General features: G+C 33.1%; 1 protein-coding gene and 1 pseudogene across 2 annotated transcripts; one reads left to right on the top strand and one right to left on the bottom strand.

Annotated features, from left to right (window-relative positions):
• Positions 1–2954: 2954 nt before the first annotated feature.
• Positions 2955–4430, bottom strand: LOC115992143 (annotated as a pseudogene).
• Positions 4431–10143: 5713 nt separating this feature from the next.
• LOC115993076 (exonuclease 1) lies at positions 10144–20100 on the top strand. Of its 2 annotated transcripts, none has more exons than XM_031117358.1 (15): positions 10144–10528; positions 11392–11511; positions 12328–12451; positions 12582–12707; positions 12852–13061; positions 13357–13532; positions 13630–13702; positions 14755–14878; positions 15444–15640; positions 15760–15799; positions 15898–16385; positions 16487–16538; positions 19201–19423; positions 19523–19669; positions 19820–20100. In XM_031117358.1, exons 1-14 carry the CDS (start codon positions 10368–10370, stop codon positions 19605–19607), a joined length of 2199 nt encoding a protein of 732 aa, XP_030973218.1. In that variant the 5' UTR covers positions 10144–10367; the 3' UTR covers positions 19608–19669; positions 19820–20100. The 2 variants fall into 2 exon arrangements, with proteins under 2 accessions (XP_030973218.1, XP_030973217.1); XM_031117357.1 differs by having other exon boundaries at positions 10145–10528; positions 12570–12707.
• Positions 20101–22064: the final 1964 nt, after the last annotated feature.

Genomic DNA, 22064 nt, shown 5'->3' with positions numbered 1-22064 from the left:
GATCGAAGTAGATAAAAGCAAATGGTAGTGTGGTGGTAGTACTGTGACGGTAGGCTTTGGATTTGTTTGGTTTTTATGGGTTTGGATTTTATTGGCTATGGGTTTGTTGGGTTTCTGATGGTGGTGCTGTGGTGGCAGTGGTTAGGTTTGTTTGGTTTTGTGGGGTTTTGATGTGGGTTTTGTGGTTTTGATGGGTTTTTATGTGGGTTTTGTTGGCTTTAGGTTTTTTATGGTGGTTCCATGGTGGTGGTGTTGTGATGGTTAGGTTTGAGCTTGTTTGGTTTTGATGGTTTTTATTTTTATGTGGGTTTGATGGGTTTTTGTTGTGGGTTTTGTTGGCTTTGGGTTTGTTGGGATTTTGATGGGTTGTGTCGTGGCAAATTCTAATGGTAGTATCGTGGTGGTAGTCCTATGGTGGTTGGGTTTGTTCAATTTTCTTTTTTTCTTTTTTCCTTTTTTTTTTTTTTTTTGGAGTTCTTTATGTGGGTTTGTTATTGTGATTGTGATGAGATTTTTGTCATGGATTTTGTTGGGGTTTTAATTGTCGTAATATGGTGTTGTTATATATGGTTGTCCCATGGATTTGTTGTATATGGTAAATAAATGGGTAATTACACACCCAATCCGTCAATTTGCACCCAAGCACAGTGTGACTTTAATTCTATTGGGTCTAGCATACTCCAATTATGCTATTGCCCTACAAACATTTGTGGAGACTGATGTGAATGCTTTTAGGCTACAACTAAGTTTGTAACTAAATTTTGTCATTTCTTTTAGGACAAAGTTTGGCAACTAACTTAGTTGTAGCCTAAGTCTACAATTTCACTTAATATATTTTTATTGAATGTGAATTTTGACAAATCTATCATTGGATTACATTTTCTTCTTATATCTTTCATGTTTACAAAATTTCTAGAAAATTAAAGATCAATAGATATGTCATCAATCAATTGATTAAATTTCAATTTTTTGTAGTATAAAATTATGTATATAAAATAAGTTTATAGATCATATAGTAAATAATATCTATTTGACACAAAATTTGATATGTGTGTTAAGAGTATAAAAAACATACAATTTAACAATTAAATTTTCAAAATACATAAAAATGCTAATTTTTTAAAAGAAATCTATAGCCTTAGGTTACAATCAAGTTTACAGCTAAACTTTGTCATCTACACTATTGTTTAAGAGACTTTTCTTGTTTGGGATTTTCATTTTTTTTGTTCAAAAATACCCCTACACCCCAATGTTTAAGTAGAGACAAAACTAAAGAATAATCTGGTAAAAATACAACTCTAACTCCCACTAAAATATTGCCTACAAAATATGGTCACTTTCCTATTGATTTTCAAATTGCTTTATCCACGTATAAATTAGATTCTCAAACAAAACAAAAAAACCCCATTGCACGCACAATGCGCTTGTGATGAGGCTAGTTTCTTTTATATATGTTTCATTAATGTCAAAAATAATGCATTAGGAATGGAATCCAACCAGTCTCGACCCTAATTGGTCTCGTTTCCCAAATAGCTATATGCTATTAAGATATCCTATTTTCAAACATTATTAATACCTCGATTCTTAGGACTATTTGTTTTTAAAAAGTAGTGTATCCACTTTTCATTTTCTTTATTTTATATTCAAATCCTAAATTTGAATATAGAAAAATGTTACATTTGGTAGTATTTGGTAAGTTGTTTCAAATACATAATTTGGGTATAGAATACATCATACCCAGGTTTAATCATTTTTTTTTTTAAAGTAACTTTTCTCACTTACACACACTCATATCACTAAAAAAAAATAACATTGTGTTTTCATAATATTTACAGATATGCCACTGTATTCATATTCATAAAAAACAAAAATGCTGAAAAGTTGTTTTCATTTTTTGTATTCAAATCCAACTTTTAGGATACTAAAAATGAAAACTAATAACAAATGCTAAAACCAAATCAGTTTTTTAGTGGTAGATCTCACAGAAAATTGAAAGTGAATACAAAATATTGCACTTTTTTTAGCTAACCAAAGTTACCAAATAGACCCTTAATGTCTATAGAATTTTCTTCATCAGTAACTGCAAACTAATTTTGTTATAATTACATTCTTACTGATAAGGGCATTTTTGTCTATACCTAAGGAACTTGCAACCCTTCAGGATGTACGAACTCCCCCAGTGGGTCCCATAAGGTCATGGACTCATCAGTCTACATGGGATATATCCTATAAGGCCGTAGACCCATTGGACTACATAGGATGATTCTAGACGAGCTAGTCTTTCTTCAGAAACCCTACCAGATGACTACTCATGTAACCAACGAACCGTAAAGCCTTTACTCATATCGATGAATAGAAGTAGGACCATATCGACGAACAATAAGAAGCTCCATGACAAGGGGTAGGAGGTCTCAAATAGGAAAAACCCCTTAAATAGTAGTGTGTATCTATATATATATATATATATAAAACTCTACTCCTATTGAATTCTATCCATTGATTTAATGTTGTAGGCAAATAAATTTATATTGGTTATACCATATTGTATTTCTACCATATTTAGCAACTTGCTGGGATCCTAAACCAACTTTTTTTTTTCCTCCAGAGTTAATGCTATAATACTCTTAATATCTACAATTTGTTGTTTCGAAATGCACAATGTTCTAACTTCACAAAAATTATCATGCCCAAAACAGAATGATAGAAGTTCAAAATGACTTCTCCAGCTAGAAGTCACAATGTCATTTGCACATTCAACATTTGCTGGGAAGTCATCCAACTTTTCCATATTTTCATTGCCAAAGAAAATTGGAATTCGATTTTCTTAATTACTGGATAGAAATCTTCACATAAACTTAGATAAGTAGGTAACACCTTTAGAATCCTCCACTCAAAAAAATTAAAATAAAGAAATACTAACGGTTTTTTATGATATATAAAAATTATAATTAAAAAAAAAAAAAAAAAAACTCTGAACACTCGCTTAGCGCGTGTAAAGAGGCTAGTTTTACATGGAAAATTTTACATAGCCTCACAAACATTAATTTTCGGTGAAATTTTCTATGCATTTAGACTTCCCATTTTATTCTTTATTGTGGATACATACAAAAGCCTGCATTCACAACTTTGGCGCCTCCATCAACGAAAAGATTATGTCCACTCACATATTTTGAGTCATCACTTGCAAGAAAGAGAGCAGCCTTAGCAATATCCTCTGCCTCAAGACTCTCACCCTTGAGGTTGGAATAAAATTTAGAACCTGCATCACCCTCAACATTAAATGCATTCGTTACCAAAGGTGTAACAACCATATAGGGTGACACACAATTAACACGAATGCCAAAATGTCCAAGCTCTACTGCTGTATTTTTTGTTAATCCATCCACAGCATGTTTTGAGCTTGTGTAGGCATGCGGTGCAGCACCTGCCAAGGTTGAGCTATCACTAGCAGTATTGATTATACTGCCTTTGCGATTCGAGATCATCACACGGGCCGCATGTTTGGTACCAAGGAAAGCACCTACTAGGTTTACTCAAGCACTTCCTCAAAATCAGCCTAGGTGTTCTCAAGGATGTTGAATTTGGGTACCCCAAATATACCAGCATTGTTGTACATAATGTCTAACTTATTGTACGTGGAAACAACATGGTTAACAGCATTTTCCATATCAGTTTCCTTGGTGACATCACAATGGACGAAGGTTGTCGATTGAAGATTTAGTTCTTTGCATACAGAGTGACCCAATTCATCTTGCATGTCTGCGATTATAACTTTAGCTCCATGTTTTGAGAATAGTCTTGCAGCAAACGCACCAATCCCGCTAGCCCCACCAGTAATTAGTGCCACTTTTCCTTCTAGCCTATCACATTTTTACATGATATTATCTCTTACTTTTATTAGTTAGCAATTTGGATACAACACTTCAATTTGTAAAGGTTATGTAGTAAAAATTGTATTATTTCCTAACATTACTAATACAAAAATTATTTACTCAGAAAGAAAGGATATTTTTATAGAATATTGCTCTTTAACAAATTAAACATATGGAGGCAAGATAGATAAAAAATTTTCATACCTTCTTGCTACTTGTGGGAGTACTGAGAAACTTCCCATGGTCGATGGAGTGAGAATATGTATTGGAAAAATGAAAATGAAGCCCAAAGACTATTACTAGATTGCTTTGTTCTAAGATTTAGACCGCTTCTCACGGTTCCCTTTGAATCTGAACCTTAAAAAAAATAAAAATAAAAATAAATAAATAATAAATAATAAAAAAAAAATAGAAGAAAGAAGAAGAAAAAGAAACACAACTCCCTCTCAAAAGAAAAAAAAAATTACATCATGTCTGCCGGTAATGTGTGTGTGACAGGGTGAGAGTATGAGAGAAAGAGAATGAGAAACAGAGAGATAGAGATAAAGAAAGAAAAATAAAAGCAAAGGACATTGTGTGGAGAAGGAAGAGTCAAGAAAAATAAAAAGAAAGATGAGAGGAGTGGGGATGGGAAACGTGTTTGGAGGAGAAAAATGAAGAGAAAAAAAGAAAAGAAAAGAAAAGAAAAGGAAAAGAAACGTATGGATGCAAAGAGGGAATAATAAAAAAAAATCACAATTAAATATTATTATAATATTTTCACAATAAATTTTAAGTATAGATTGTTATTAGTTAATATTGGTAAGTAAAAAAATAATTTCAATAGTAGGTTTAAATTAGAATTAATAACAATTTCTTATATAAATTTTGTTGTGAAATTATTGCTAAAAATGTTATAGACTTCTTCACGCTTCTGGAGACTTCTTTGCTATGTGGGTCAACTTCTCACATAAATGCTTGCTTGCTGTCAAGCACTTATTGGGTTTTGTTTTTTTTTTTTTTTTTTTGGACAGTAAAACGATTTCTTGGGTTTTGTTATTTGTTTAAACTTTAACAATTTTTAAATATATGCATCTTCATTCTTCAGATCCAACTTTTGATTTTTATTTTTTTTTAATTCATAATAAATGGTGAAAAGTGACTATTCAAATGGGCTTGGGAAAAAAAATGATCCAATCAAATGGGCTTGGCCAGGAGCAAATAAATTAGTTTGTTTCTTAACTATTTTATTAGGTTTCATAAAATAAAAATTATTCGGTACTAAAGTGTGCTTTGTTATGACTTAAAAATAATTTAGAAACTCAATAGTTATTTATGTTTTTTTAGAATTTAATAATTTTTATTTGTATTGTGAAAGTTATGTTATAAAAAATATTATCTATATTTGTTTTGGACTATTTTAGTTAATTTTTCTATTTTTTTATTAATTTGATGTTTTTATATATATTTAAAATAATTATTAAATTAATTATGACGTCATCCCGGTTCGACCTCGGTTCAACCTCTAAAACTTTGAACCTCTTCCTTTTACGGTTCAATGAACGATCCGAGTCTGAAAACCTTGGTTCTAACGTAGCTAACCTATATAGAGACAATGTCACACTCCCTGTATTCCTAAGTGTGACATAATAGCACTGTGTGTTTACTAAAAATAACATTGCTTCCCACAAGAATCGGTACACATCACGTTAGACTAACTAAGGCCATTTATTTTATCCAAAAAAAAAAAAATTTGGGCCTTTTATTTGACTAATTCTATCAAGGTTTGCATCATGAGCTCAATTGAGGAATTCTAGGGACAACCTTTTTATCACAATTTTGATGCAGAATTAAGAGTGGTGGAGAAAAAGTAGTTGCGCTGATCCTAAATTGGGAGGACTAATTTTAGTTCAGTTTTCACAAAATTAGTCACATACCCATGTAATGCGTGGGAATATGTAATTATTTTGTAATGTATTATAATAGAATTTCTTTACTTAAATTTTTTGAAGATAATTTATCTCCTCTCTCTCTCTCCATTTATCATTCTATTATTTTGGATGTGTTTGATTGATATTATTTTTCAACCACAGTACAATGATTGCTTTTATTCAGTATGCTATATCTTCATATTAGCATCAATGTTAAAAAGTTTTAAAAAGTCAACCCACCTGGTAAGCAAACCCACTAGCAAAAATAAAAAATAAAAAAATACAGTAATTAGTTTAAGAATTGTACCTTTGAGTTTGACAAATCAACTTCAATTTATTCAAAATAGAGAGACGAGAAGATAGATGTAAGAGGATATCATGTTTCAGATTTTTCTGGTGAGAAGAGAGCTATGTATCGAGTGAGGGTGGTGGGGATTTGGGTTTTCGATGAGAGGAGAGGAAAAGAGAGATGTATTTGATTTCAACAATGAATAGAGTGAAAGAGATCAGTGAGGGACAGGAGCAAAGGAGAAGGAGAATTAGTGAATGAGAGAGATATTCATAAAACGTGAAAATAGATTGCTTGCTGGGTTTAAGTTGCTCGATATTTGTACATCGAGTTCCAATTTATTTTTCTTTTAAATTTGCAAAGAACTCAAGTTTATTTATATTGAGCTCTATTTAATTTTTTAAAAAAATTGAAAGGAACTTGATGTTTAGGAAATTGAGTTTTACATTACATAGAACTCGATTTTAGGAAGCTCAAATTCTACTTTTTAAAGCCACATCATCGGGTGCCATTGTGGCAAAACAGTCATGGAACTCGATCTCTGCAAAATCAGGTTTCATGTAGAACCCGATTTTCTAAAAATCGATTTCCAAAATGGTGGTATTCAGCGAATACAAATCTGATGTACCAATTTTTGTATTCTACTTTATGTTTCACTAATTAGAACTTGCCATGTATTTGTTTAACTTTCTTTATAAAATAGCCAAAGTTTAAAATGGAAAAAGAAAAAAAAAAAAAAAAAAAAGGTGACAAGTTGTAATTGGTAGAATATAAAGTAGAACACAAAATGTGATATAAAAGATTTGTATTCATATTCTACCTCATATTTCACAAACAGTGTAAGGACCTGATTTAAGCTCCTTGCTAACGGATATATGAACTTAAGTCCAAAAAAATAAATTTGTAGAGAATATGTTGGAAAATTGGGCTTTAGTGAATCAAATAACAGACCAATAGATTTTGATGACAAAGAGAAAAAGATAACAGAAGTTTACTAAGAAAAAATGTCTTTAGATTAGTTCGAGGAGATTGATTCTTAAATATTTCTCTTAAAACTTTGTTATAGGTTTGGTTCCCAGGTTGCTATGGTGTTTCTTTCTTTTATTGTTTGATCCCCCACTATCAGGGTTTCTCCTCTATTTTATGCTATCCTTCTTCTTTAATTTCCATCATCCACGTGTAGATTTAGATTGATAATTCTGATATTTGTCCCATCAGCTCCTCTCTAAAGTCTTTGGGAGTAGTTGTAAGGCTGAAAAACACGATTCAGTTAGCTGCAGAGCATTCAATGCAATGGTAGCAGCTTTCTTTTAGATATTTCAAGGCCTTCATTTGTCCCGTTCCTTCTTAATGCCTATCCTCTTCCATGGAATGGTCCGGAATGTTGCTCTTGATGGCAAACTGTACCCTCTATCCTCGGCCTTGCCTAGTCGAGGAGGGGTTCTTCCTCGGACCACCCCCGGGATGGCTTAGATCAGATTTCATTTCTTCACTTACTAACACAAACCCTTTTGAAAGTGTTTACCAGTCCTCGGGTTATTTAACGTCCTCGGATTGGGCCCCTGGCCCAATATATACATAGATATGGGCTTCTTGGCCTTTTACCCCCAGAAGCGCTATTTTGCTGAATATTTTGGAAATTAGTGTTATTTACCAATTTTGCCCCTATTATTTAAGGACTCTTACTTTTGTATACCCAAAGTACCCTTAAATTCACTAGTTTAAATAAGGACAAAGTTTAGCTACAAAATTGGTACCTTACTCAATAAAATAAACGTTATTGCATATTTGGAAAATCTAATCATTGAAGTGCATCTTCTTTACGCTCTTAATACACATGTCAAATTTTGTGTCAATCAGATATTATTTACTTTATAATCTATAAGCTTATATTTTATGTATAATGTTAAACCATAAAAACTTGTAATTTAAAAAATTTATTGATGACATAATTATTGATCTTTAATTTTTTAGAAATTTTGTAAGCATGGAGGATAATCATTGAAGTGCATGTTCTTTACGCTCTTAATACACATGTCAAATTTTGTGTCAATCAGATATTATTTACTTTATAATCTATAAGCTTATATTTTATGCATAATGTTAAACTAAAAAAACTTGCAATTTAAGAAATTTATTGATGACATAACTATTAATCTTTAATTTTTTAGAAATTTTGTAAGCATGAAGGATATAAGAAGGAGATATAATCTAATGGTGGATTTGTCAAAATTCATCTTCAATAAAAAGATATTGAGTATGGTTGTAGCATAAGACTATAACCAATTTTGCAACTAAATTTTGTCATTTAAATAATGAGTAATGATATGTGCACAATATTTTCACAACATTTTTACAACAAATCCTAAGTAGTAGATTGTTACTAGTTGTTATTGTTGGGGCAAAAAAGTAATCTTAGTATTAAGTTCAAATTTGAATAAATTACAACTAACTACCTATAATTTGTTGTGAAAATGTTGTAAATATAACACCTCTCATAATATGGTTACACATGTGAAATTGCTAAATTTTAGCTGAATTTAAATAAGCAGTTTTATTCTAACCACATTTCTTCCCCCCCCCCCCTCTCTCTCATCTTTTTTTTTTTTTTTTTTCTTATTAAGGGATAAAACAACTTTTCTTTTTTAAAATTGTTTCAAATAGCTTTTTTTTTTCCCCCACTCTCTCTCTCTCTCTCTCTCTCTCACTCTCAAGTTAGTCATCATATATATATATATATATATATATATTTTTTTTTTTCTTTCTACTAACTCCTTTTCTCACATTATGGGATAATTACCAAGCAGTTATCCAAATTTCCATAATTGAAATTTTTTTTATCCAAATTCAAAATTCCACCCAAACCGGCAAACCCATTATGAAACAGTTATCTAAACTCAAAACTCTACTTCCAACCCCACTACTACAGTTATCCAAATAACTTTTTTTAATTGTTTCAAATAAGTTTTTTTTTCCTCTCTATCTCTCATGTTTCATCTTCATCTTTTTCTTTTTTCCACTCTATCTTGAGTAGTGAAGAGAATTTTTTTTTGAGAGATAATTACAACATACTGCTAATTTCGCAACTTAAATCATTTCTCCCCTAAACCTCCATGTATAGTGCCAATTTAACTACAAGACTCTTGGCTAGTAGAGAGATGAAAAAGTAAAAGGGAGTGAAAAAAGTTGGAGAAACTATAACAATAAGTTAGAAAATTAATAAGAAGAGTTACAAATAAGAGAGAGATGATATTTTGATTGTTAAATAATATAGTTTTTAATTCATTTAAAAATGAGTAAATATTAAAAAATATAAGAAAAATTGGAAAGAAAAAGAATAATGACATGACCACTAACTTATTGAAGCAAAACCTGATAACCAAAGGGCAAAAATGTTTCAAAACAAAAATCATATATGTATGACAAATTAACAGTAAACATAGATAAGAGCATCTTAATTATACCAAAAGAAATACGCAGTTAGAAATTTAAGACAATCCTTATTACAAACCAAAACCTAAAATTTAGAGCTTTCCCACTAGATACGAAGCAAATAAAAATAAGAAAATTGATAATTAAACGAAGGTAAAATAAAGCTAATGTTACTCACTAATTGATTGGACACGTTTATATGACATCTCATCCTTTGCAAGATGACCACATGCTTGCTCAAATAGACTACATAAATAAGGCAAAATAAGAATTCATCAAGAGTTAAATATGTTGAGTAATAGACAAATAGTAAAAATAGTAGCAATGATTTGAATTGATTAATTAAAAATAAAAATAATACGAAGAATAGAGATTTTACTTATGATATGAAAATAAGTACCCAAAAACTTATTGTGTAGTATAGATTTTTATTTCCTCAAAATTCTCCAAACTTTAGATTCTTTGAATCTAAAGTTTGGATTAGAAACAAAGAATTAATGAATTCGTGTAAAGACAGTTATTCCTGAACCCTTTATTTTTTGTTTTCTTTTTATTTATTTATTTATTTCATTTTTGAAGAACTAAAAAAAAAAATATATTTCTTGTTTTCCCATTCCACTAAAACACTGTATATCACATGCCAACAATTTCACAGAAAAGTTTCCCGCCATGGCGCCATGGGGTTTTGGGGGGCATAATCATTAATCACAATGAACAATCACATTGTTTTGCTTTGTAACTCACTCTTTTCTTTTCTTCTCTTCTCTCTCTATAAAAATGTCTCTGATCCAAGATTAGCAGCCAGGTAAAGGACTCGGGTCCTCCTAGCTCAATAGCTAGTATAGAAAGATTTAGAAAACAAACATGGGGATACAGGGGCTTTTACCACTGTTGAAATCGATAATGGTACCAACCCACATCAAGGAATTGCAAGGTTGTTCTGTTGCGGTCGATACCTATTCTTGGCTCCACAAGGGTGCCTTGTCTTGCAGCAGAGACCTCTGCAAGGGCCTACCCACCACCAGGTTTATATATATATTTCTCTCTGAGCTATCAATTTTGGGTAATGGGTTTTGTTGTGTTGGTCATTTGGGTTAATTGGTATGTGGGTTTCTCTTGGTATGTGCCCCTAGTCTTGAAATGCAACTCTTTTTTTTTTTTAAGAGATTTGTGTAATGTAGTTGAAAAGTTCATTGCTTTCGTTGAATTGGGATAATGGGTCTTCTTTGTCTTGGCCATTTGATGCTTTTGAGAAAACCAAAAATGCCCAAAACATGGAAATAACCTCTTGCACAATCTTTTTGCTCTATGTGGGTTTGGATTGTGTGGCAAGAGAGTTCATGGAGAAATGGAAAAAAAATTAGCTTTTGTTAAATATGATAATTTGGTTCATTTGTCAATGTGTTTATTTGGTTGAGTTATAGAGAGGGTTCATCATTTATTGCACTGAAACACACACTTTCTGGTCATTTCCACTAACCTTTCAACATTTTTCCACTTTTGGGAGTATGGGGAAGGTTTATCTTAATCAGTTTTGCTGGAAATTATGAGGAACTTAACTCAGTTAAGCCCACTAGTTGCAACAGGTTATGTTTGGTGGAGTTAATTTTTGTTTATCGAATCCTGAAGAAAGGAAAAAAGATATTAAACTTACAAAGTTGGTATATTTTTTTGAAAGTTTATTGACATTCGTATAAAAGGGTTGCAAATATCTGTGTTCCAATTATATCTACGAAGTATCTGACATTATCTAGTGGTTGAAAAATGGGAAAGAATGTTGTCATCAACCAAGAGAAATTATCAATTAATAAATGATGGAAGCCAATTTGTCACTTCTATTTTGCAGATCTATTGTATTTAATACTGTGCATTGTGTTTCATCTTTTAGGCACATTGAATATTGCATGCATAGAGTGAATCTTCTCCGGCATAATGGTGTTAAACCTATTCTGGTATTCGATGGGGGTCTTTTGCCAATGAAGGGTGAACAAGAGAACAAGCGTGGCAGGTATGCTAGAAATCCTTTGAAGTCTCAGTTCCACTTGCCTTGGTAATGCATATCTGGTAGGTTTTTGCTTAAGTAATCACTACGTGGTTGACTTTACTGAATAAAAACCAAAGCCTTGTCCTAACTAGTTGGAACCAGCTACATTAGCTTTGCAGCTCTTTTTGGAGTGCTAAGAATCTATTTTTTTTTTTTTTGTATATTATTTGGATTTCTGATCCAATTCTCCACTTAAATTACAAATGTTCAATGGAACACATTTCACTTTTGTGGATTTTCTTCTGGCTATAGAAATGAGTCTGCATGATGGCATTTTTCCAAAACGGAAAAAAAAAAAAAAAATACAAAGTTCCAGTTTGGACAGTTATTAGCCTTTTTACCCTTGGGTGTGTAAAATTTAAGAAGCGGTGGACAAGTTGGTAAATATATTGCCTCCATCTTAACCTCTAGCTATTTTGCTCTCATTCACTTTGTACCATGGAGTTGAATCACTTAAATTAAGCCCTTCCATTACTTTCTTGCACCTATAATTCTATCCAGCTACTCCAATGAGAAGTTCCCTTCTATTAGATGTCTCTTTGATCTACCTCAGAAAGACAAAACATGGAAGTGCACGTCTGTTTGTCACTATTTTGTTAAACCTATTCACTACATATTTTGCTTCTTTATTTTTCTCCACACTTAGATCCAATGGTTTGGATGTTTAGTCTTAAAAAAGACTATTCGATTGTGTAAAGGATTTTGCTTAACTTTTGATCATTGAACGTGAGTGCATGGTTAAAAGTTAAAACCTTTAACTAAAATAATGTTGTTTACCAGGGTGAGGAAGGAAAATCTTTCACGTGCTATTGAGCATGAGTCACAAGGAAATTCTGCTGCTGCTTACGAGTGCTACCAGAAAGCTGTTGACATCTCACCTTTGATTGCATGTGAACTAATCCAGGTAGGGAAAGGCTTTTAACACAAGTGTCGACTAACTTTCCAAAGGTATTTGAAATAAAAATTAATCTACTTGGTTATAATGTTATCTGCTCTTCCATCGACATGGTTTCATGTGGAAGGTGCTAAAGCAGGAGAACGTTTCTTACGTCGTGGCTCCTTATGAGGCAGATGCCCAAATGACCTTCTTGGCAGTCAGCAAGCAGGTTGAAGCCGTTATCACTGAAGACTCAGATCTTATACCATTCGGCTGTCCCAGAGTGAGTTAAACAAAATTGATATGTTTAACTTGTCTCATCACAAATTCTATTGTGATTCATAGGAAAAAAAAAATCATTATTCTCTTCCTACTGTTGTGGGCCTATTCTTTATACTGTTTGGTTAAACTTCTTTCTTAAAACCAGATTATTTTTAAGATGGACAAGTTTGGTCAAGGTGTTGAGTTTCGACATTCCATGCTACAACAGAACAAGGAGATCAGTTTTGCAGGGTTCACCAAGCAAATGCTTCTTGAGATGTGTATTCTGAGTGGATGTGACTACTTGCAGTCATTGCCAGGAATGGGCCTGAAAAGGGCTTATGCATTAATTAAAAAGTTCAAAAGTTACGACAAGGTGAGTTTTATTGTCAATGCACTTGATAATTGCATGTGCTTAACTAGATAGACTGAAAGTTTTGCACTCATTCTACACATGAAAAAAAAAATGAAGGTATAACCAAGAAAGTAAGAAAAATGAAGTTATAACCAGGAAATACTTTTGATTGTGAGCATTTATGAAGTTTTTTTTTTTTTTTTTTAATCAGCTTTCAGATTCTTTTTTTCTTAGAGAAGTTTTTCAACCTCTTTGGTGAATTTTGTAGTTATTTTATTTTTCTAATATATTCCAAATGATGATTGGTTCGATACAGGTAATTAAGCACTTGAGGTACAGCACTGTTTCTATCCCTCCATCCTATGAAGAATCGTTTAGGAAAGCAATATTAACTTTCCAACATCAACGGGTTTATGATCCTATCAATGAAGATATTGTACATTTATCTGACATATCTGATAATATTGGAGATGATTTGGACTTCCTTGGCCCATATCCTTTACTCACAACTGATCTTGTTAATTTAGTTCTCTGCAGGCTTTTGCTCTATTAGTTTCAATTATTTTGATCATTCCTTGACATGGGATACATTGATATCACAACAGACAGCGAAAGGCATAGCAAAGGGTGATCTTGACCCATTTACAAAAATGCCATTTCAGGTAATTCCACTCTCTCTCTCTCTCTCTCTCTCTCTCTCTCTCTCTCACAGTTGCTTTCAGATTTTTGTATGATGAATTAGGTGAATTGTTTTCACTTGTGTTAATTATGACAGTATTGTACTACAACTGTATTATACAATACGTTTTGGGGTCAAGCGGCCGTATTATTCTTCGTACAAAAATTAATAATCTGCGACCATATTGTACTTCAAGCTTTATGACCAGGCTTAGAGGTATATGCTGGTCTATATGTTCCAATACCAATTAAACAATTAAAACATGCAAGTCTTGTGTTTTTTTTTTTTTTGATAGGTAATAAGAAGAATATTATTAAAACAAACTGAAAAACAGATGAAAGCCAATACAAGGTGTTCATGATGGTGAACACAAGGAAAAGCAATAAACAAAACAAACAGCAAACAAGGAACATGAAAAAACTTATAGAGCAATACTTAGAGAAGAAATAAACTCTAAGATAGTTGAGCATTCTGAGAAGTCCCAACACCTAGACCAATCAAATAAAGTCTTCTGGCAAAGAGCTTGTAATTGAACCAAGGATTTCTCGGTGTCCTCAAAAGAGCTTACAAGTCTTATGTTTCTTGTGTATGATAGTTAAATCTCCTTTTCTTGCTAATAATATCTTTGTTTCACTATTCTCTCTGTTTTTCCCATCTACATGACATTTTCTATACTCAAATATCTTAAGTTGATATTTCTCAAGCACTTAGGTGTCACCAAACTCTTATTTATTTTCCATGACTATGAGAATTCTGATATATCTGAAAAGCTTCTGTCTCTCAGCATGGTAGTTTCCTTTTTTTTTTCTTTTTTAAAAATTCGATATTTGAGGAAGGGGTGAACGTCTCCATTGGAAACACAAGGACATTCCAATTGAGCTACAAGGCTCTCGGCTATTCTGTTTTGTAGTAGACATGAATTATGTCACTTGACTTTAGGGAATTGAAGTAATTAATTTTGTCACACCTTGCTTAAAATTTTATCCTCACTAATTGTCATTGTACTCAACCTCTCCATCTTCTTTGGACTTACAGGTAGAGAATGTTAGTTCTGACCTGGTACTTGACAGAACTCCCCAACTCAAACAATTTAATCCAGATAGTTTAAGGAAGAAGATAGAATTGCCAGTCCAGAAGAATCTCTTAACTAAGTATTTCTGTATCCTTTGAAGCTCTTTTTTATTGGCTTTGATTATATTTATATTATTTTTCTCGTGTAATATTTACCATTCTAACAAGTTAATATTGGAGTTGCAATTTGCTTCCTGACAAATTTTCTATCTGATTTATACTTCAGAGCCAAAAACTGTTAGGAGCATCCCTTGCCCTGCAGGATCAATTCCTTAAGACATCTGGAATGTATCTGTTTCCTGGGCACCACATTACACAAATGTCCACTTTCCTTCACACACAAACTGCTGATGTGTCCTGCTGTCATATTTGGACAAATTATAAGTCATTTCTGTGGTCCTAACGCATTTTATCAAAGTTCACTGCCTTTAAGGGCTAACAAGCTAACAGCATGCCTTTAATTTGTGGTAGAGGACACGATATTAGAGATGATAGAATCTATACAAGTCAAAATAATTGTCAATAAGTTTATGGCACTGTCTGGTATCAAATATTTCTAACATTTTGTCCTTCTAGTTGCATCAAGTACTTCGCGTAGTTCTAGGTGATTTTATGCACAAGTTGAGGAATTTTGTTTTCCTTAACACCTAAAGGCTTTGCATCCCTTGAAGCAAAGAGAAAATTCAGGGCCCCTCGGATGTCACCTAATCATCCAATTCCAGAGGATGACTCTTCTCTCAGTCCCAAGGAATACATCAATGTGGAGGCTGCTGAATGTAAAACGAACTGCTTGCCAGCATCCCTGTTTGAGTCCAAAAGCACCGGCACTGTCCCTCTTGCTAACAACCCTGTGAGTGATATAAATGGGAGTTGTGGCAAAGTTCCGTTAAACATCACTTGATAGTTAGCTGTTGAAATCTTCTGAGGCCTTACATTGATGTAATAAATTAATTTCCTTCTTTTCTTTAGGTGGAAGATGATTTGGCCTATGAAATTCCAGAGTTTCCTGGTAAGACCATAATTTCCATTAAGATTTACAAATTCAATGAGGAGTTCATACTTGGTACTAACTTCCTTGTATATTTTCGAACTTAAAATACATGATAGCTGGGGAAAGAAGTCCAGAACATACTCTAGTGCAACAACCCCAGTATTCCATTCATAAACCTTGTACAGCAATGCATAAGGAGCGTGAATGTAAGACCATTCCACATCCGGCTGAGGGAACAGAGACAGGAAATGTTGTAGGAAGGAGTTCTTACTTTCTACTCAAGTCAGAAAACCAGAAGGACCTGACCAATAACCAAGAAAAGGTAAAGGCTAATGGCTTCAGTAATGTATATGAGAATACTGTACCACATCCGGCTGAGGGCAAAACAAGAACAGAAACTGGAAAGGTTGTAGTAAAGAGCTCTTACTTTCTACACAAGTCAGAAAACCAGAAGGACCCAAACAATAACCAAGAAAAGATTAAGGCTAATGGCATCAGTAATGTATATGAGAATACCATACCTGAGAATGATTCTTTTAGAGATAGCCATCTTAAGGACAAAGTCCTGAAAAGGAAGATCTCCCCAAATGACTGTGTTGAAAAAGTAGGTATTATGACTTTTTGATTTAGTTATGTTTTGATAGTACATTGAATAATCTTCATACTTTTTCATTCTTTTAACTTCACTGTTTTAACTGTTTTTAGGAAAATGTGCAATCCAAGCTTAAGCATGTAGATTCAGCTCTTCCTGATACTGGTATGTACCAATGAAAAGAGCTTTTTATAAAAAATTTCTTCAGAAGAAAAAACTTATTAATTGCTTCTACATATACTTTAGTCAAGCTGAAACTACATGAATTCTTGTTGGTGAGTGTATGCTTCACTAAATTAGACTTATATGATGCATTCATTTGTGCTTATGCTTGTTGTCTTGCCAAATAAAAATTTATTTATCAATTAATAACTTCTGTGATGTGCTTCAGTTGACATTTATCTTTGCAGTGGTGCATTTGGAACTTTGGTATGGTCCCATATTTACATTTATAAATGCTGAAATCCACAACTATCTAGTTTAAGTAAAAGTTATTTGGTTTATTGAATTCCTGCTTTATCTTAATAGAATGTCAGTTGTATGTTGTAATCCTTAGAACCCTTGGTTCTAGAGAATAGGTGAGAACTTGCAAAGTTCTGTAAAAAGGAATCTTTATATAGCATAATTGTTGCTATGGTAGAAGACTGTATTAACCTCTAGAATAATTGCTTGTGTATGATGGCATAAGAGAAGAGGAATGCTTGGATTTTTTTTTTTTTTTTTTATAATAATAATGTCATTGGTGTTGAAGAAAAGAAGCTCCCTTCTGTTGACTAATCAAGAAATTCAAGGGTAGCCCAGACATCATAAATGTGGAGCTTCATGAATTTGTTAAAAGAAGTCTCGAGTCAGGGTGGTAGTGATCTATCATAGAAGTCTTTGATTAGGATAACCAAATCAGAGTGGCTAGATTGATGATGGTCCATGCTGTCACTGACCAATTGAAGCAGGCCAGGGAAAGAACCGTCTACTAGGTAGTTAATTGTGTTTGAGTTTGGACAAAAACCAAATGAGTCAATACTATGATCAACTAGTATGCAATGATGAAGATAGAAGTGACATAGAGTAATAAAGACATATGTAGAGGACATCCTGCGGAGGAATGTAAAAGAGATGAAGAGGATGTGATATATTGCATGAGAGGATAAACCACTGGGATGAGTAGTGAAATAAGGTGAAATAAAGAGAGGATGAGAAACACATGGCTTTACAGAAACAAAAAGGAGACAGAGAAGGCCCTGAAGGCATATGACAGAGGCCATTGATAAATATCAGAAGCTTCAGCCATCAGATAAGGAGAAAATATAGCAGAGCAAACCATACAGAGATTAAGACATTGTTTGCCTTAAGGAAAACTAAAGTAAAAAACCTAGCAGATGGGCATGAGGTGTCACAGAATTGTTGTCCATATAAATGGCAGTGGACAACTATAAATATGTTGGTTTAGAAGTGGGTGTTAGATTTGGTGTACCTGAAACAACTAGATTTACTTATGTTGAATATTGACTCAAATTCCTATTTTGAGTTTGTTACCTATTTGAGTATTCATGATGTAAAAGTATGTCTAATCCTTGTCAAAGAAGTAAATTGGGATTTCGTATCCATCCAATAATGAGAGCTAGAGCCGTATATGTAGAGAGTACTATAAAAAATTTGGTGACTTTAGCCCAAAAGGTCCTTTCATTGGGAAGAGGTGAGGATTCAAGACTCTTAGAAGAACATAAGTGGGTTTCTTTGAACAGTAGTTTGGTAGTTATTTTGGATTGAAAGATACTGGTGTGTGGAGATTGATAGTTTTTCTGTTTGAATGAGAAATCACTATTGATATAGTATTTGACTTTGTGAGGGTCAAGTTTGTGAATTAGTAAAGATTTTATTGGGATTTGGGTTAGTTTGTGAGGTTTGGTTGAGAGTTGTGGTAATCCATATCACTATAGTGGAAATTGGTTGCCGTTGCTTCTGGATGTCAGCATGGAGTTGACCAAACAAAGTTCAATTTTGTTGTCTTGTGCGTATGTTTCGATTTATTTTTGGTGCCTCAAATTCTTAAAAGCTTAGGTTCTCTCTTTTGGCCTTGTAGGCAAGCTACTGGGCCTTGGGGGAGGGATTTGAGGGAATACTATTCCACATCATTTTTTGGGGAATTCTGATACATTTGTTAATTTTATTAGACTTTTGCAAACTCCCCATAGAGTAGTAAATTAGATTGATCTATATATATGCACATAAGTGAAGATTACCAGATAAGAAACTAATCACATTATGCATTCTTCTTTGTTTTTGTGGGATTGTCAAAAATACCTTCCAAAAAGAGGGGGGTGGGGGGAACCCATTTTTTCGTAAGAAAAAGAAACCTCAGAGTTTTGCATTTCTTCATTGAAAGCTGCCTTAAGGCTAAATTCTTTCTGAGATTTCCATGCAAAGTTTATTCATAATCTAATAATCATCAATCATATATCATAAATCATGCAGATTTTTTTTTTTTTTTTTTATTTAAATTTTTTCCCCATCTGTCTGTCTGTTAGAGAATTTAACAAATGTTGGTACATGTCATGAAGCCATGAACCTTTATTTAATTATATCAGGAATACTAAGATGCAGTCAAGAGTGGACTGTTATAAATCACTTGGGTATAAATGATACTGGATATCCATTTACATTTTGCCATGATTCAATTCATTTATATGAGTTGTCCTTGTCTTATTAAAGTACCTTTTTAGTCCAGTGTCAGAATTTTAACATATTAGAAATTTCATATTGTATGTTTCTTTACTTTAGGTAAACTATGCTCCTAACCTTGACAATTTGATGTGTTTCTTTACTTTAGGTTACTGTGCCTCTAATTTCGACAGAACATCTATAGAGACTGAAGCTACAGAAGAAAAATTTGGATCCAACATTTCCCATTTAAGCCATTATTCTGAAATATCAGAGAAATCAATGGAAAAATTTGTTTCAGTAATAACATCATTCAGATGCTCCTCATCTGGTTCTCGTGCCAGTGGTCTCCGTGCTCCTCTGAAAGATGTCCAGAATAGTTGTACGACTAGGTAATATACTATAACCCTGGTTCTTGTGCCAGTTTATTGCTATTTCGACTTTTACTACTAGCATCATGATCATTGACTTGGCATATATATTCATTGAAGGCCGACCATTGCTGTGGACTTCAGCCAATTTGCATATGTACCAAATAAGCAGAGGAAGACTGCCTTAGCATCTCGCAGAGGCTGAATTTGTATTTAATCATAATTGTTTTTGGCTGATATCCAAATGATCCATCTCAGTTGCAACAGGTGATTTACAGAGACTTGTCACTTTATTTTTCCTTGTTTATCTACCATTGCAAGTTTTGTCTATTCTTCCCTGTTTTTCTATTGCAAGTGGGATTGTAGCTCAATTTTTCCCTGTGCTAGTTTTATTAATTACAGTTTCCTTTTGTTTAGGGCTCGCTTGCCTCGAGGACTTGTTTTTTGATTACTGGAGGCCTTTGGTTAGACTGCCACCTGCCTTATTGATGTGTTTGCGTGGTTTTTAACAGATTTCTGAAAGTTTAGAAATCATTATTAGATGTTCTTGTGCTTTGATCTATGCAAAGCTCTTCCGCATTGAAGCAAATACTAGATGGGCAGTTTTCTTGCAGTTGTAATTGCTCACCTTTTGCTTTAATGTATTCAAATGTAAAGGATTCAAATTTGTTCAACGTTGTGTTACATTCTATAGATCATATATTGTCACTATTGAAATCAAATCTGCATCACAACAAATTGATATCAAGGCTTAAACATTAATGTGATAAGGTTTTTCTCACTGGCAGTGGTAGGGCTAGAAAATTATCTTCTGGGAGTTATTGATATATAATATTATATATTTGTATTCATTATGAACACAAAATAAATATCGCCAAATTACAAGATAATTACTGTCAAAATGATGTTTATTTTGAATTAAACCATATTGAGCTAAATTGTTTATAATATATGTATATATACGCACACACTCTACTCTACTCTTCCTTCCTCTCTCTCAATCTTAGCGTTCATTTGGCAATGATTATTTTTGTCAACTTATTTTACTATTCAGTTTATTTTTTGTACAATTTATGGGTCTCATTACACTTTTTAGTACTATTCATAAGTCTTACTGTACTATTTCAACTAACTTTTACTTTTATCTACAGTACTTTCATAAAAAAGTTTTCAGTTTCAGCAAAATAAGCGGATCCAAACGGACCCTAGTGTAATTTGACTCTTAGGCTTTTCTTGCAAAATTTCATGAATTTTCTTTTTTGACTGGTAAGGGTTGCACATGCAAGGCACGTGCTGCCCTTTGAGTGAGAAAATTTAATATAGATTTTTTTTTGAAGTAAGTAATATCAAACTATGTATTTAAATTTAGAATAGTTATTTAATATATGACTAACTATTTAGTATGTTAATTTCTTAAGAGAAGGTATCTGGTATCAAATAATACCATGTCAGCAGTATCAAATTCCAATAAGTGGGAGATATGTCAGTAAAAAATAATTAATTTACTAACAATTGAATGACATGTGTTAGTAGGTAATTATTTTTGTATATATGTCTTTTGTTTATTGGATTTTGATACGGATGACGTAGTATCATTTGATATAAAATACTTTTTCATTTTTTAGAACATATTTACTAAAGACTGTATCTACTCAAAAAAAAAGAAAAAAAAAAAAAAAGAATGATAACAAATGTTGTCATCTTCCAACAATTAACAACTAAGTTTTGATAAAAAAAAATTGTCACAATATTTAAATTTTCTTAATAAATGATGACATATGCTACAATTGAAACTCTTTATCAAATTAAATACCTACAACCATTTGCAATGAATATTTTGTTATTCATACTTCATTCTTTACCATTTTATTTTATGAGCTTAAGTACGATGTATAGCTTACTTAATTTTTAATGAATACCTTTTTAAGAAAGAAAAAAAAGAAAAAAAAAAAAAGCCAATGAAGTGATGAACAGTATTATGGCTATCCAAACTATGGCCAATGGGCTGGACTTGTACTTGGGCTCACAACCTATTTGTATTGTGGGTTTTGGGTTTCTTATTATGGGTAGTCCTTTGCCCGGAGACTCAGTCACACTCACACTCACTCTTGTTTTTACGAATTCCTCTCTTCCCTTCACAAGGTTGCTTCCTTCACTCTTGATGTGGCTCCCTTCTACTCTCTCTTTTTCTCTCCAAAATACCCCCTCCTCTTTCTTGAAGTCATTCTTTTTCCTCACATTCACCTCCCTGTCTGCAAACCCCACTTCTCATTTTATTCTCTTATTTATAACTTGAGATAAGTGGAGGTGTTATGATTATTAGTGGGAATAGGGGTCCAATTCCATCGTTTCTAAGTGGATGTTCCATTGGGAGTGGTAATGATGGCATTGGAACTAGTTCCCACCTCCAAAAGGATGTTCAACAGCGATATTCTCTAAGGTAATACCGAGCAGCCGAGACATGGTAACCCCAAGCAATCACATTCCCGTCCAAAATGAAGTTGATCGGGAAAGGCCCGGATTGTGCCTCAAGGTGTGTTCGTGTCAAGATCACAGGCTCAATGGGCATTGGGTCATGCATCGTGGCACGAGGCCTGGGGCCCTGCCTCATGCAAAGGGTTGGGGTTATGGACCGTAAAATAGGGCCGAGGTCCAAGGCCCA

Source organism: Quercus lobata, chromosome 5 (assembly GCF_001633185.2).
Source record: "Quercus lobata isolate SW786 chromosome 5, ValleyOak3.0 Primary Assembly, whole genome shotgun sequence".
Classification (NCBI taxonomy): Eukaryota; Viridiplantae; Streptophyta; class Magnoliopsida; order Fagales; family Fagaceae; genus Quercus; species Quercus lobata.
Note: the sequence above shows the minus strand (reverse complement) of the source record. Positions and strands in the feature narration are given on the sequence as shown.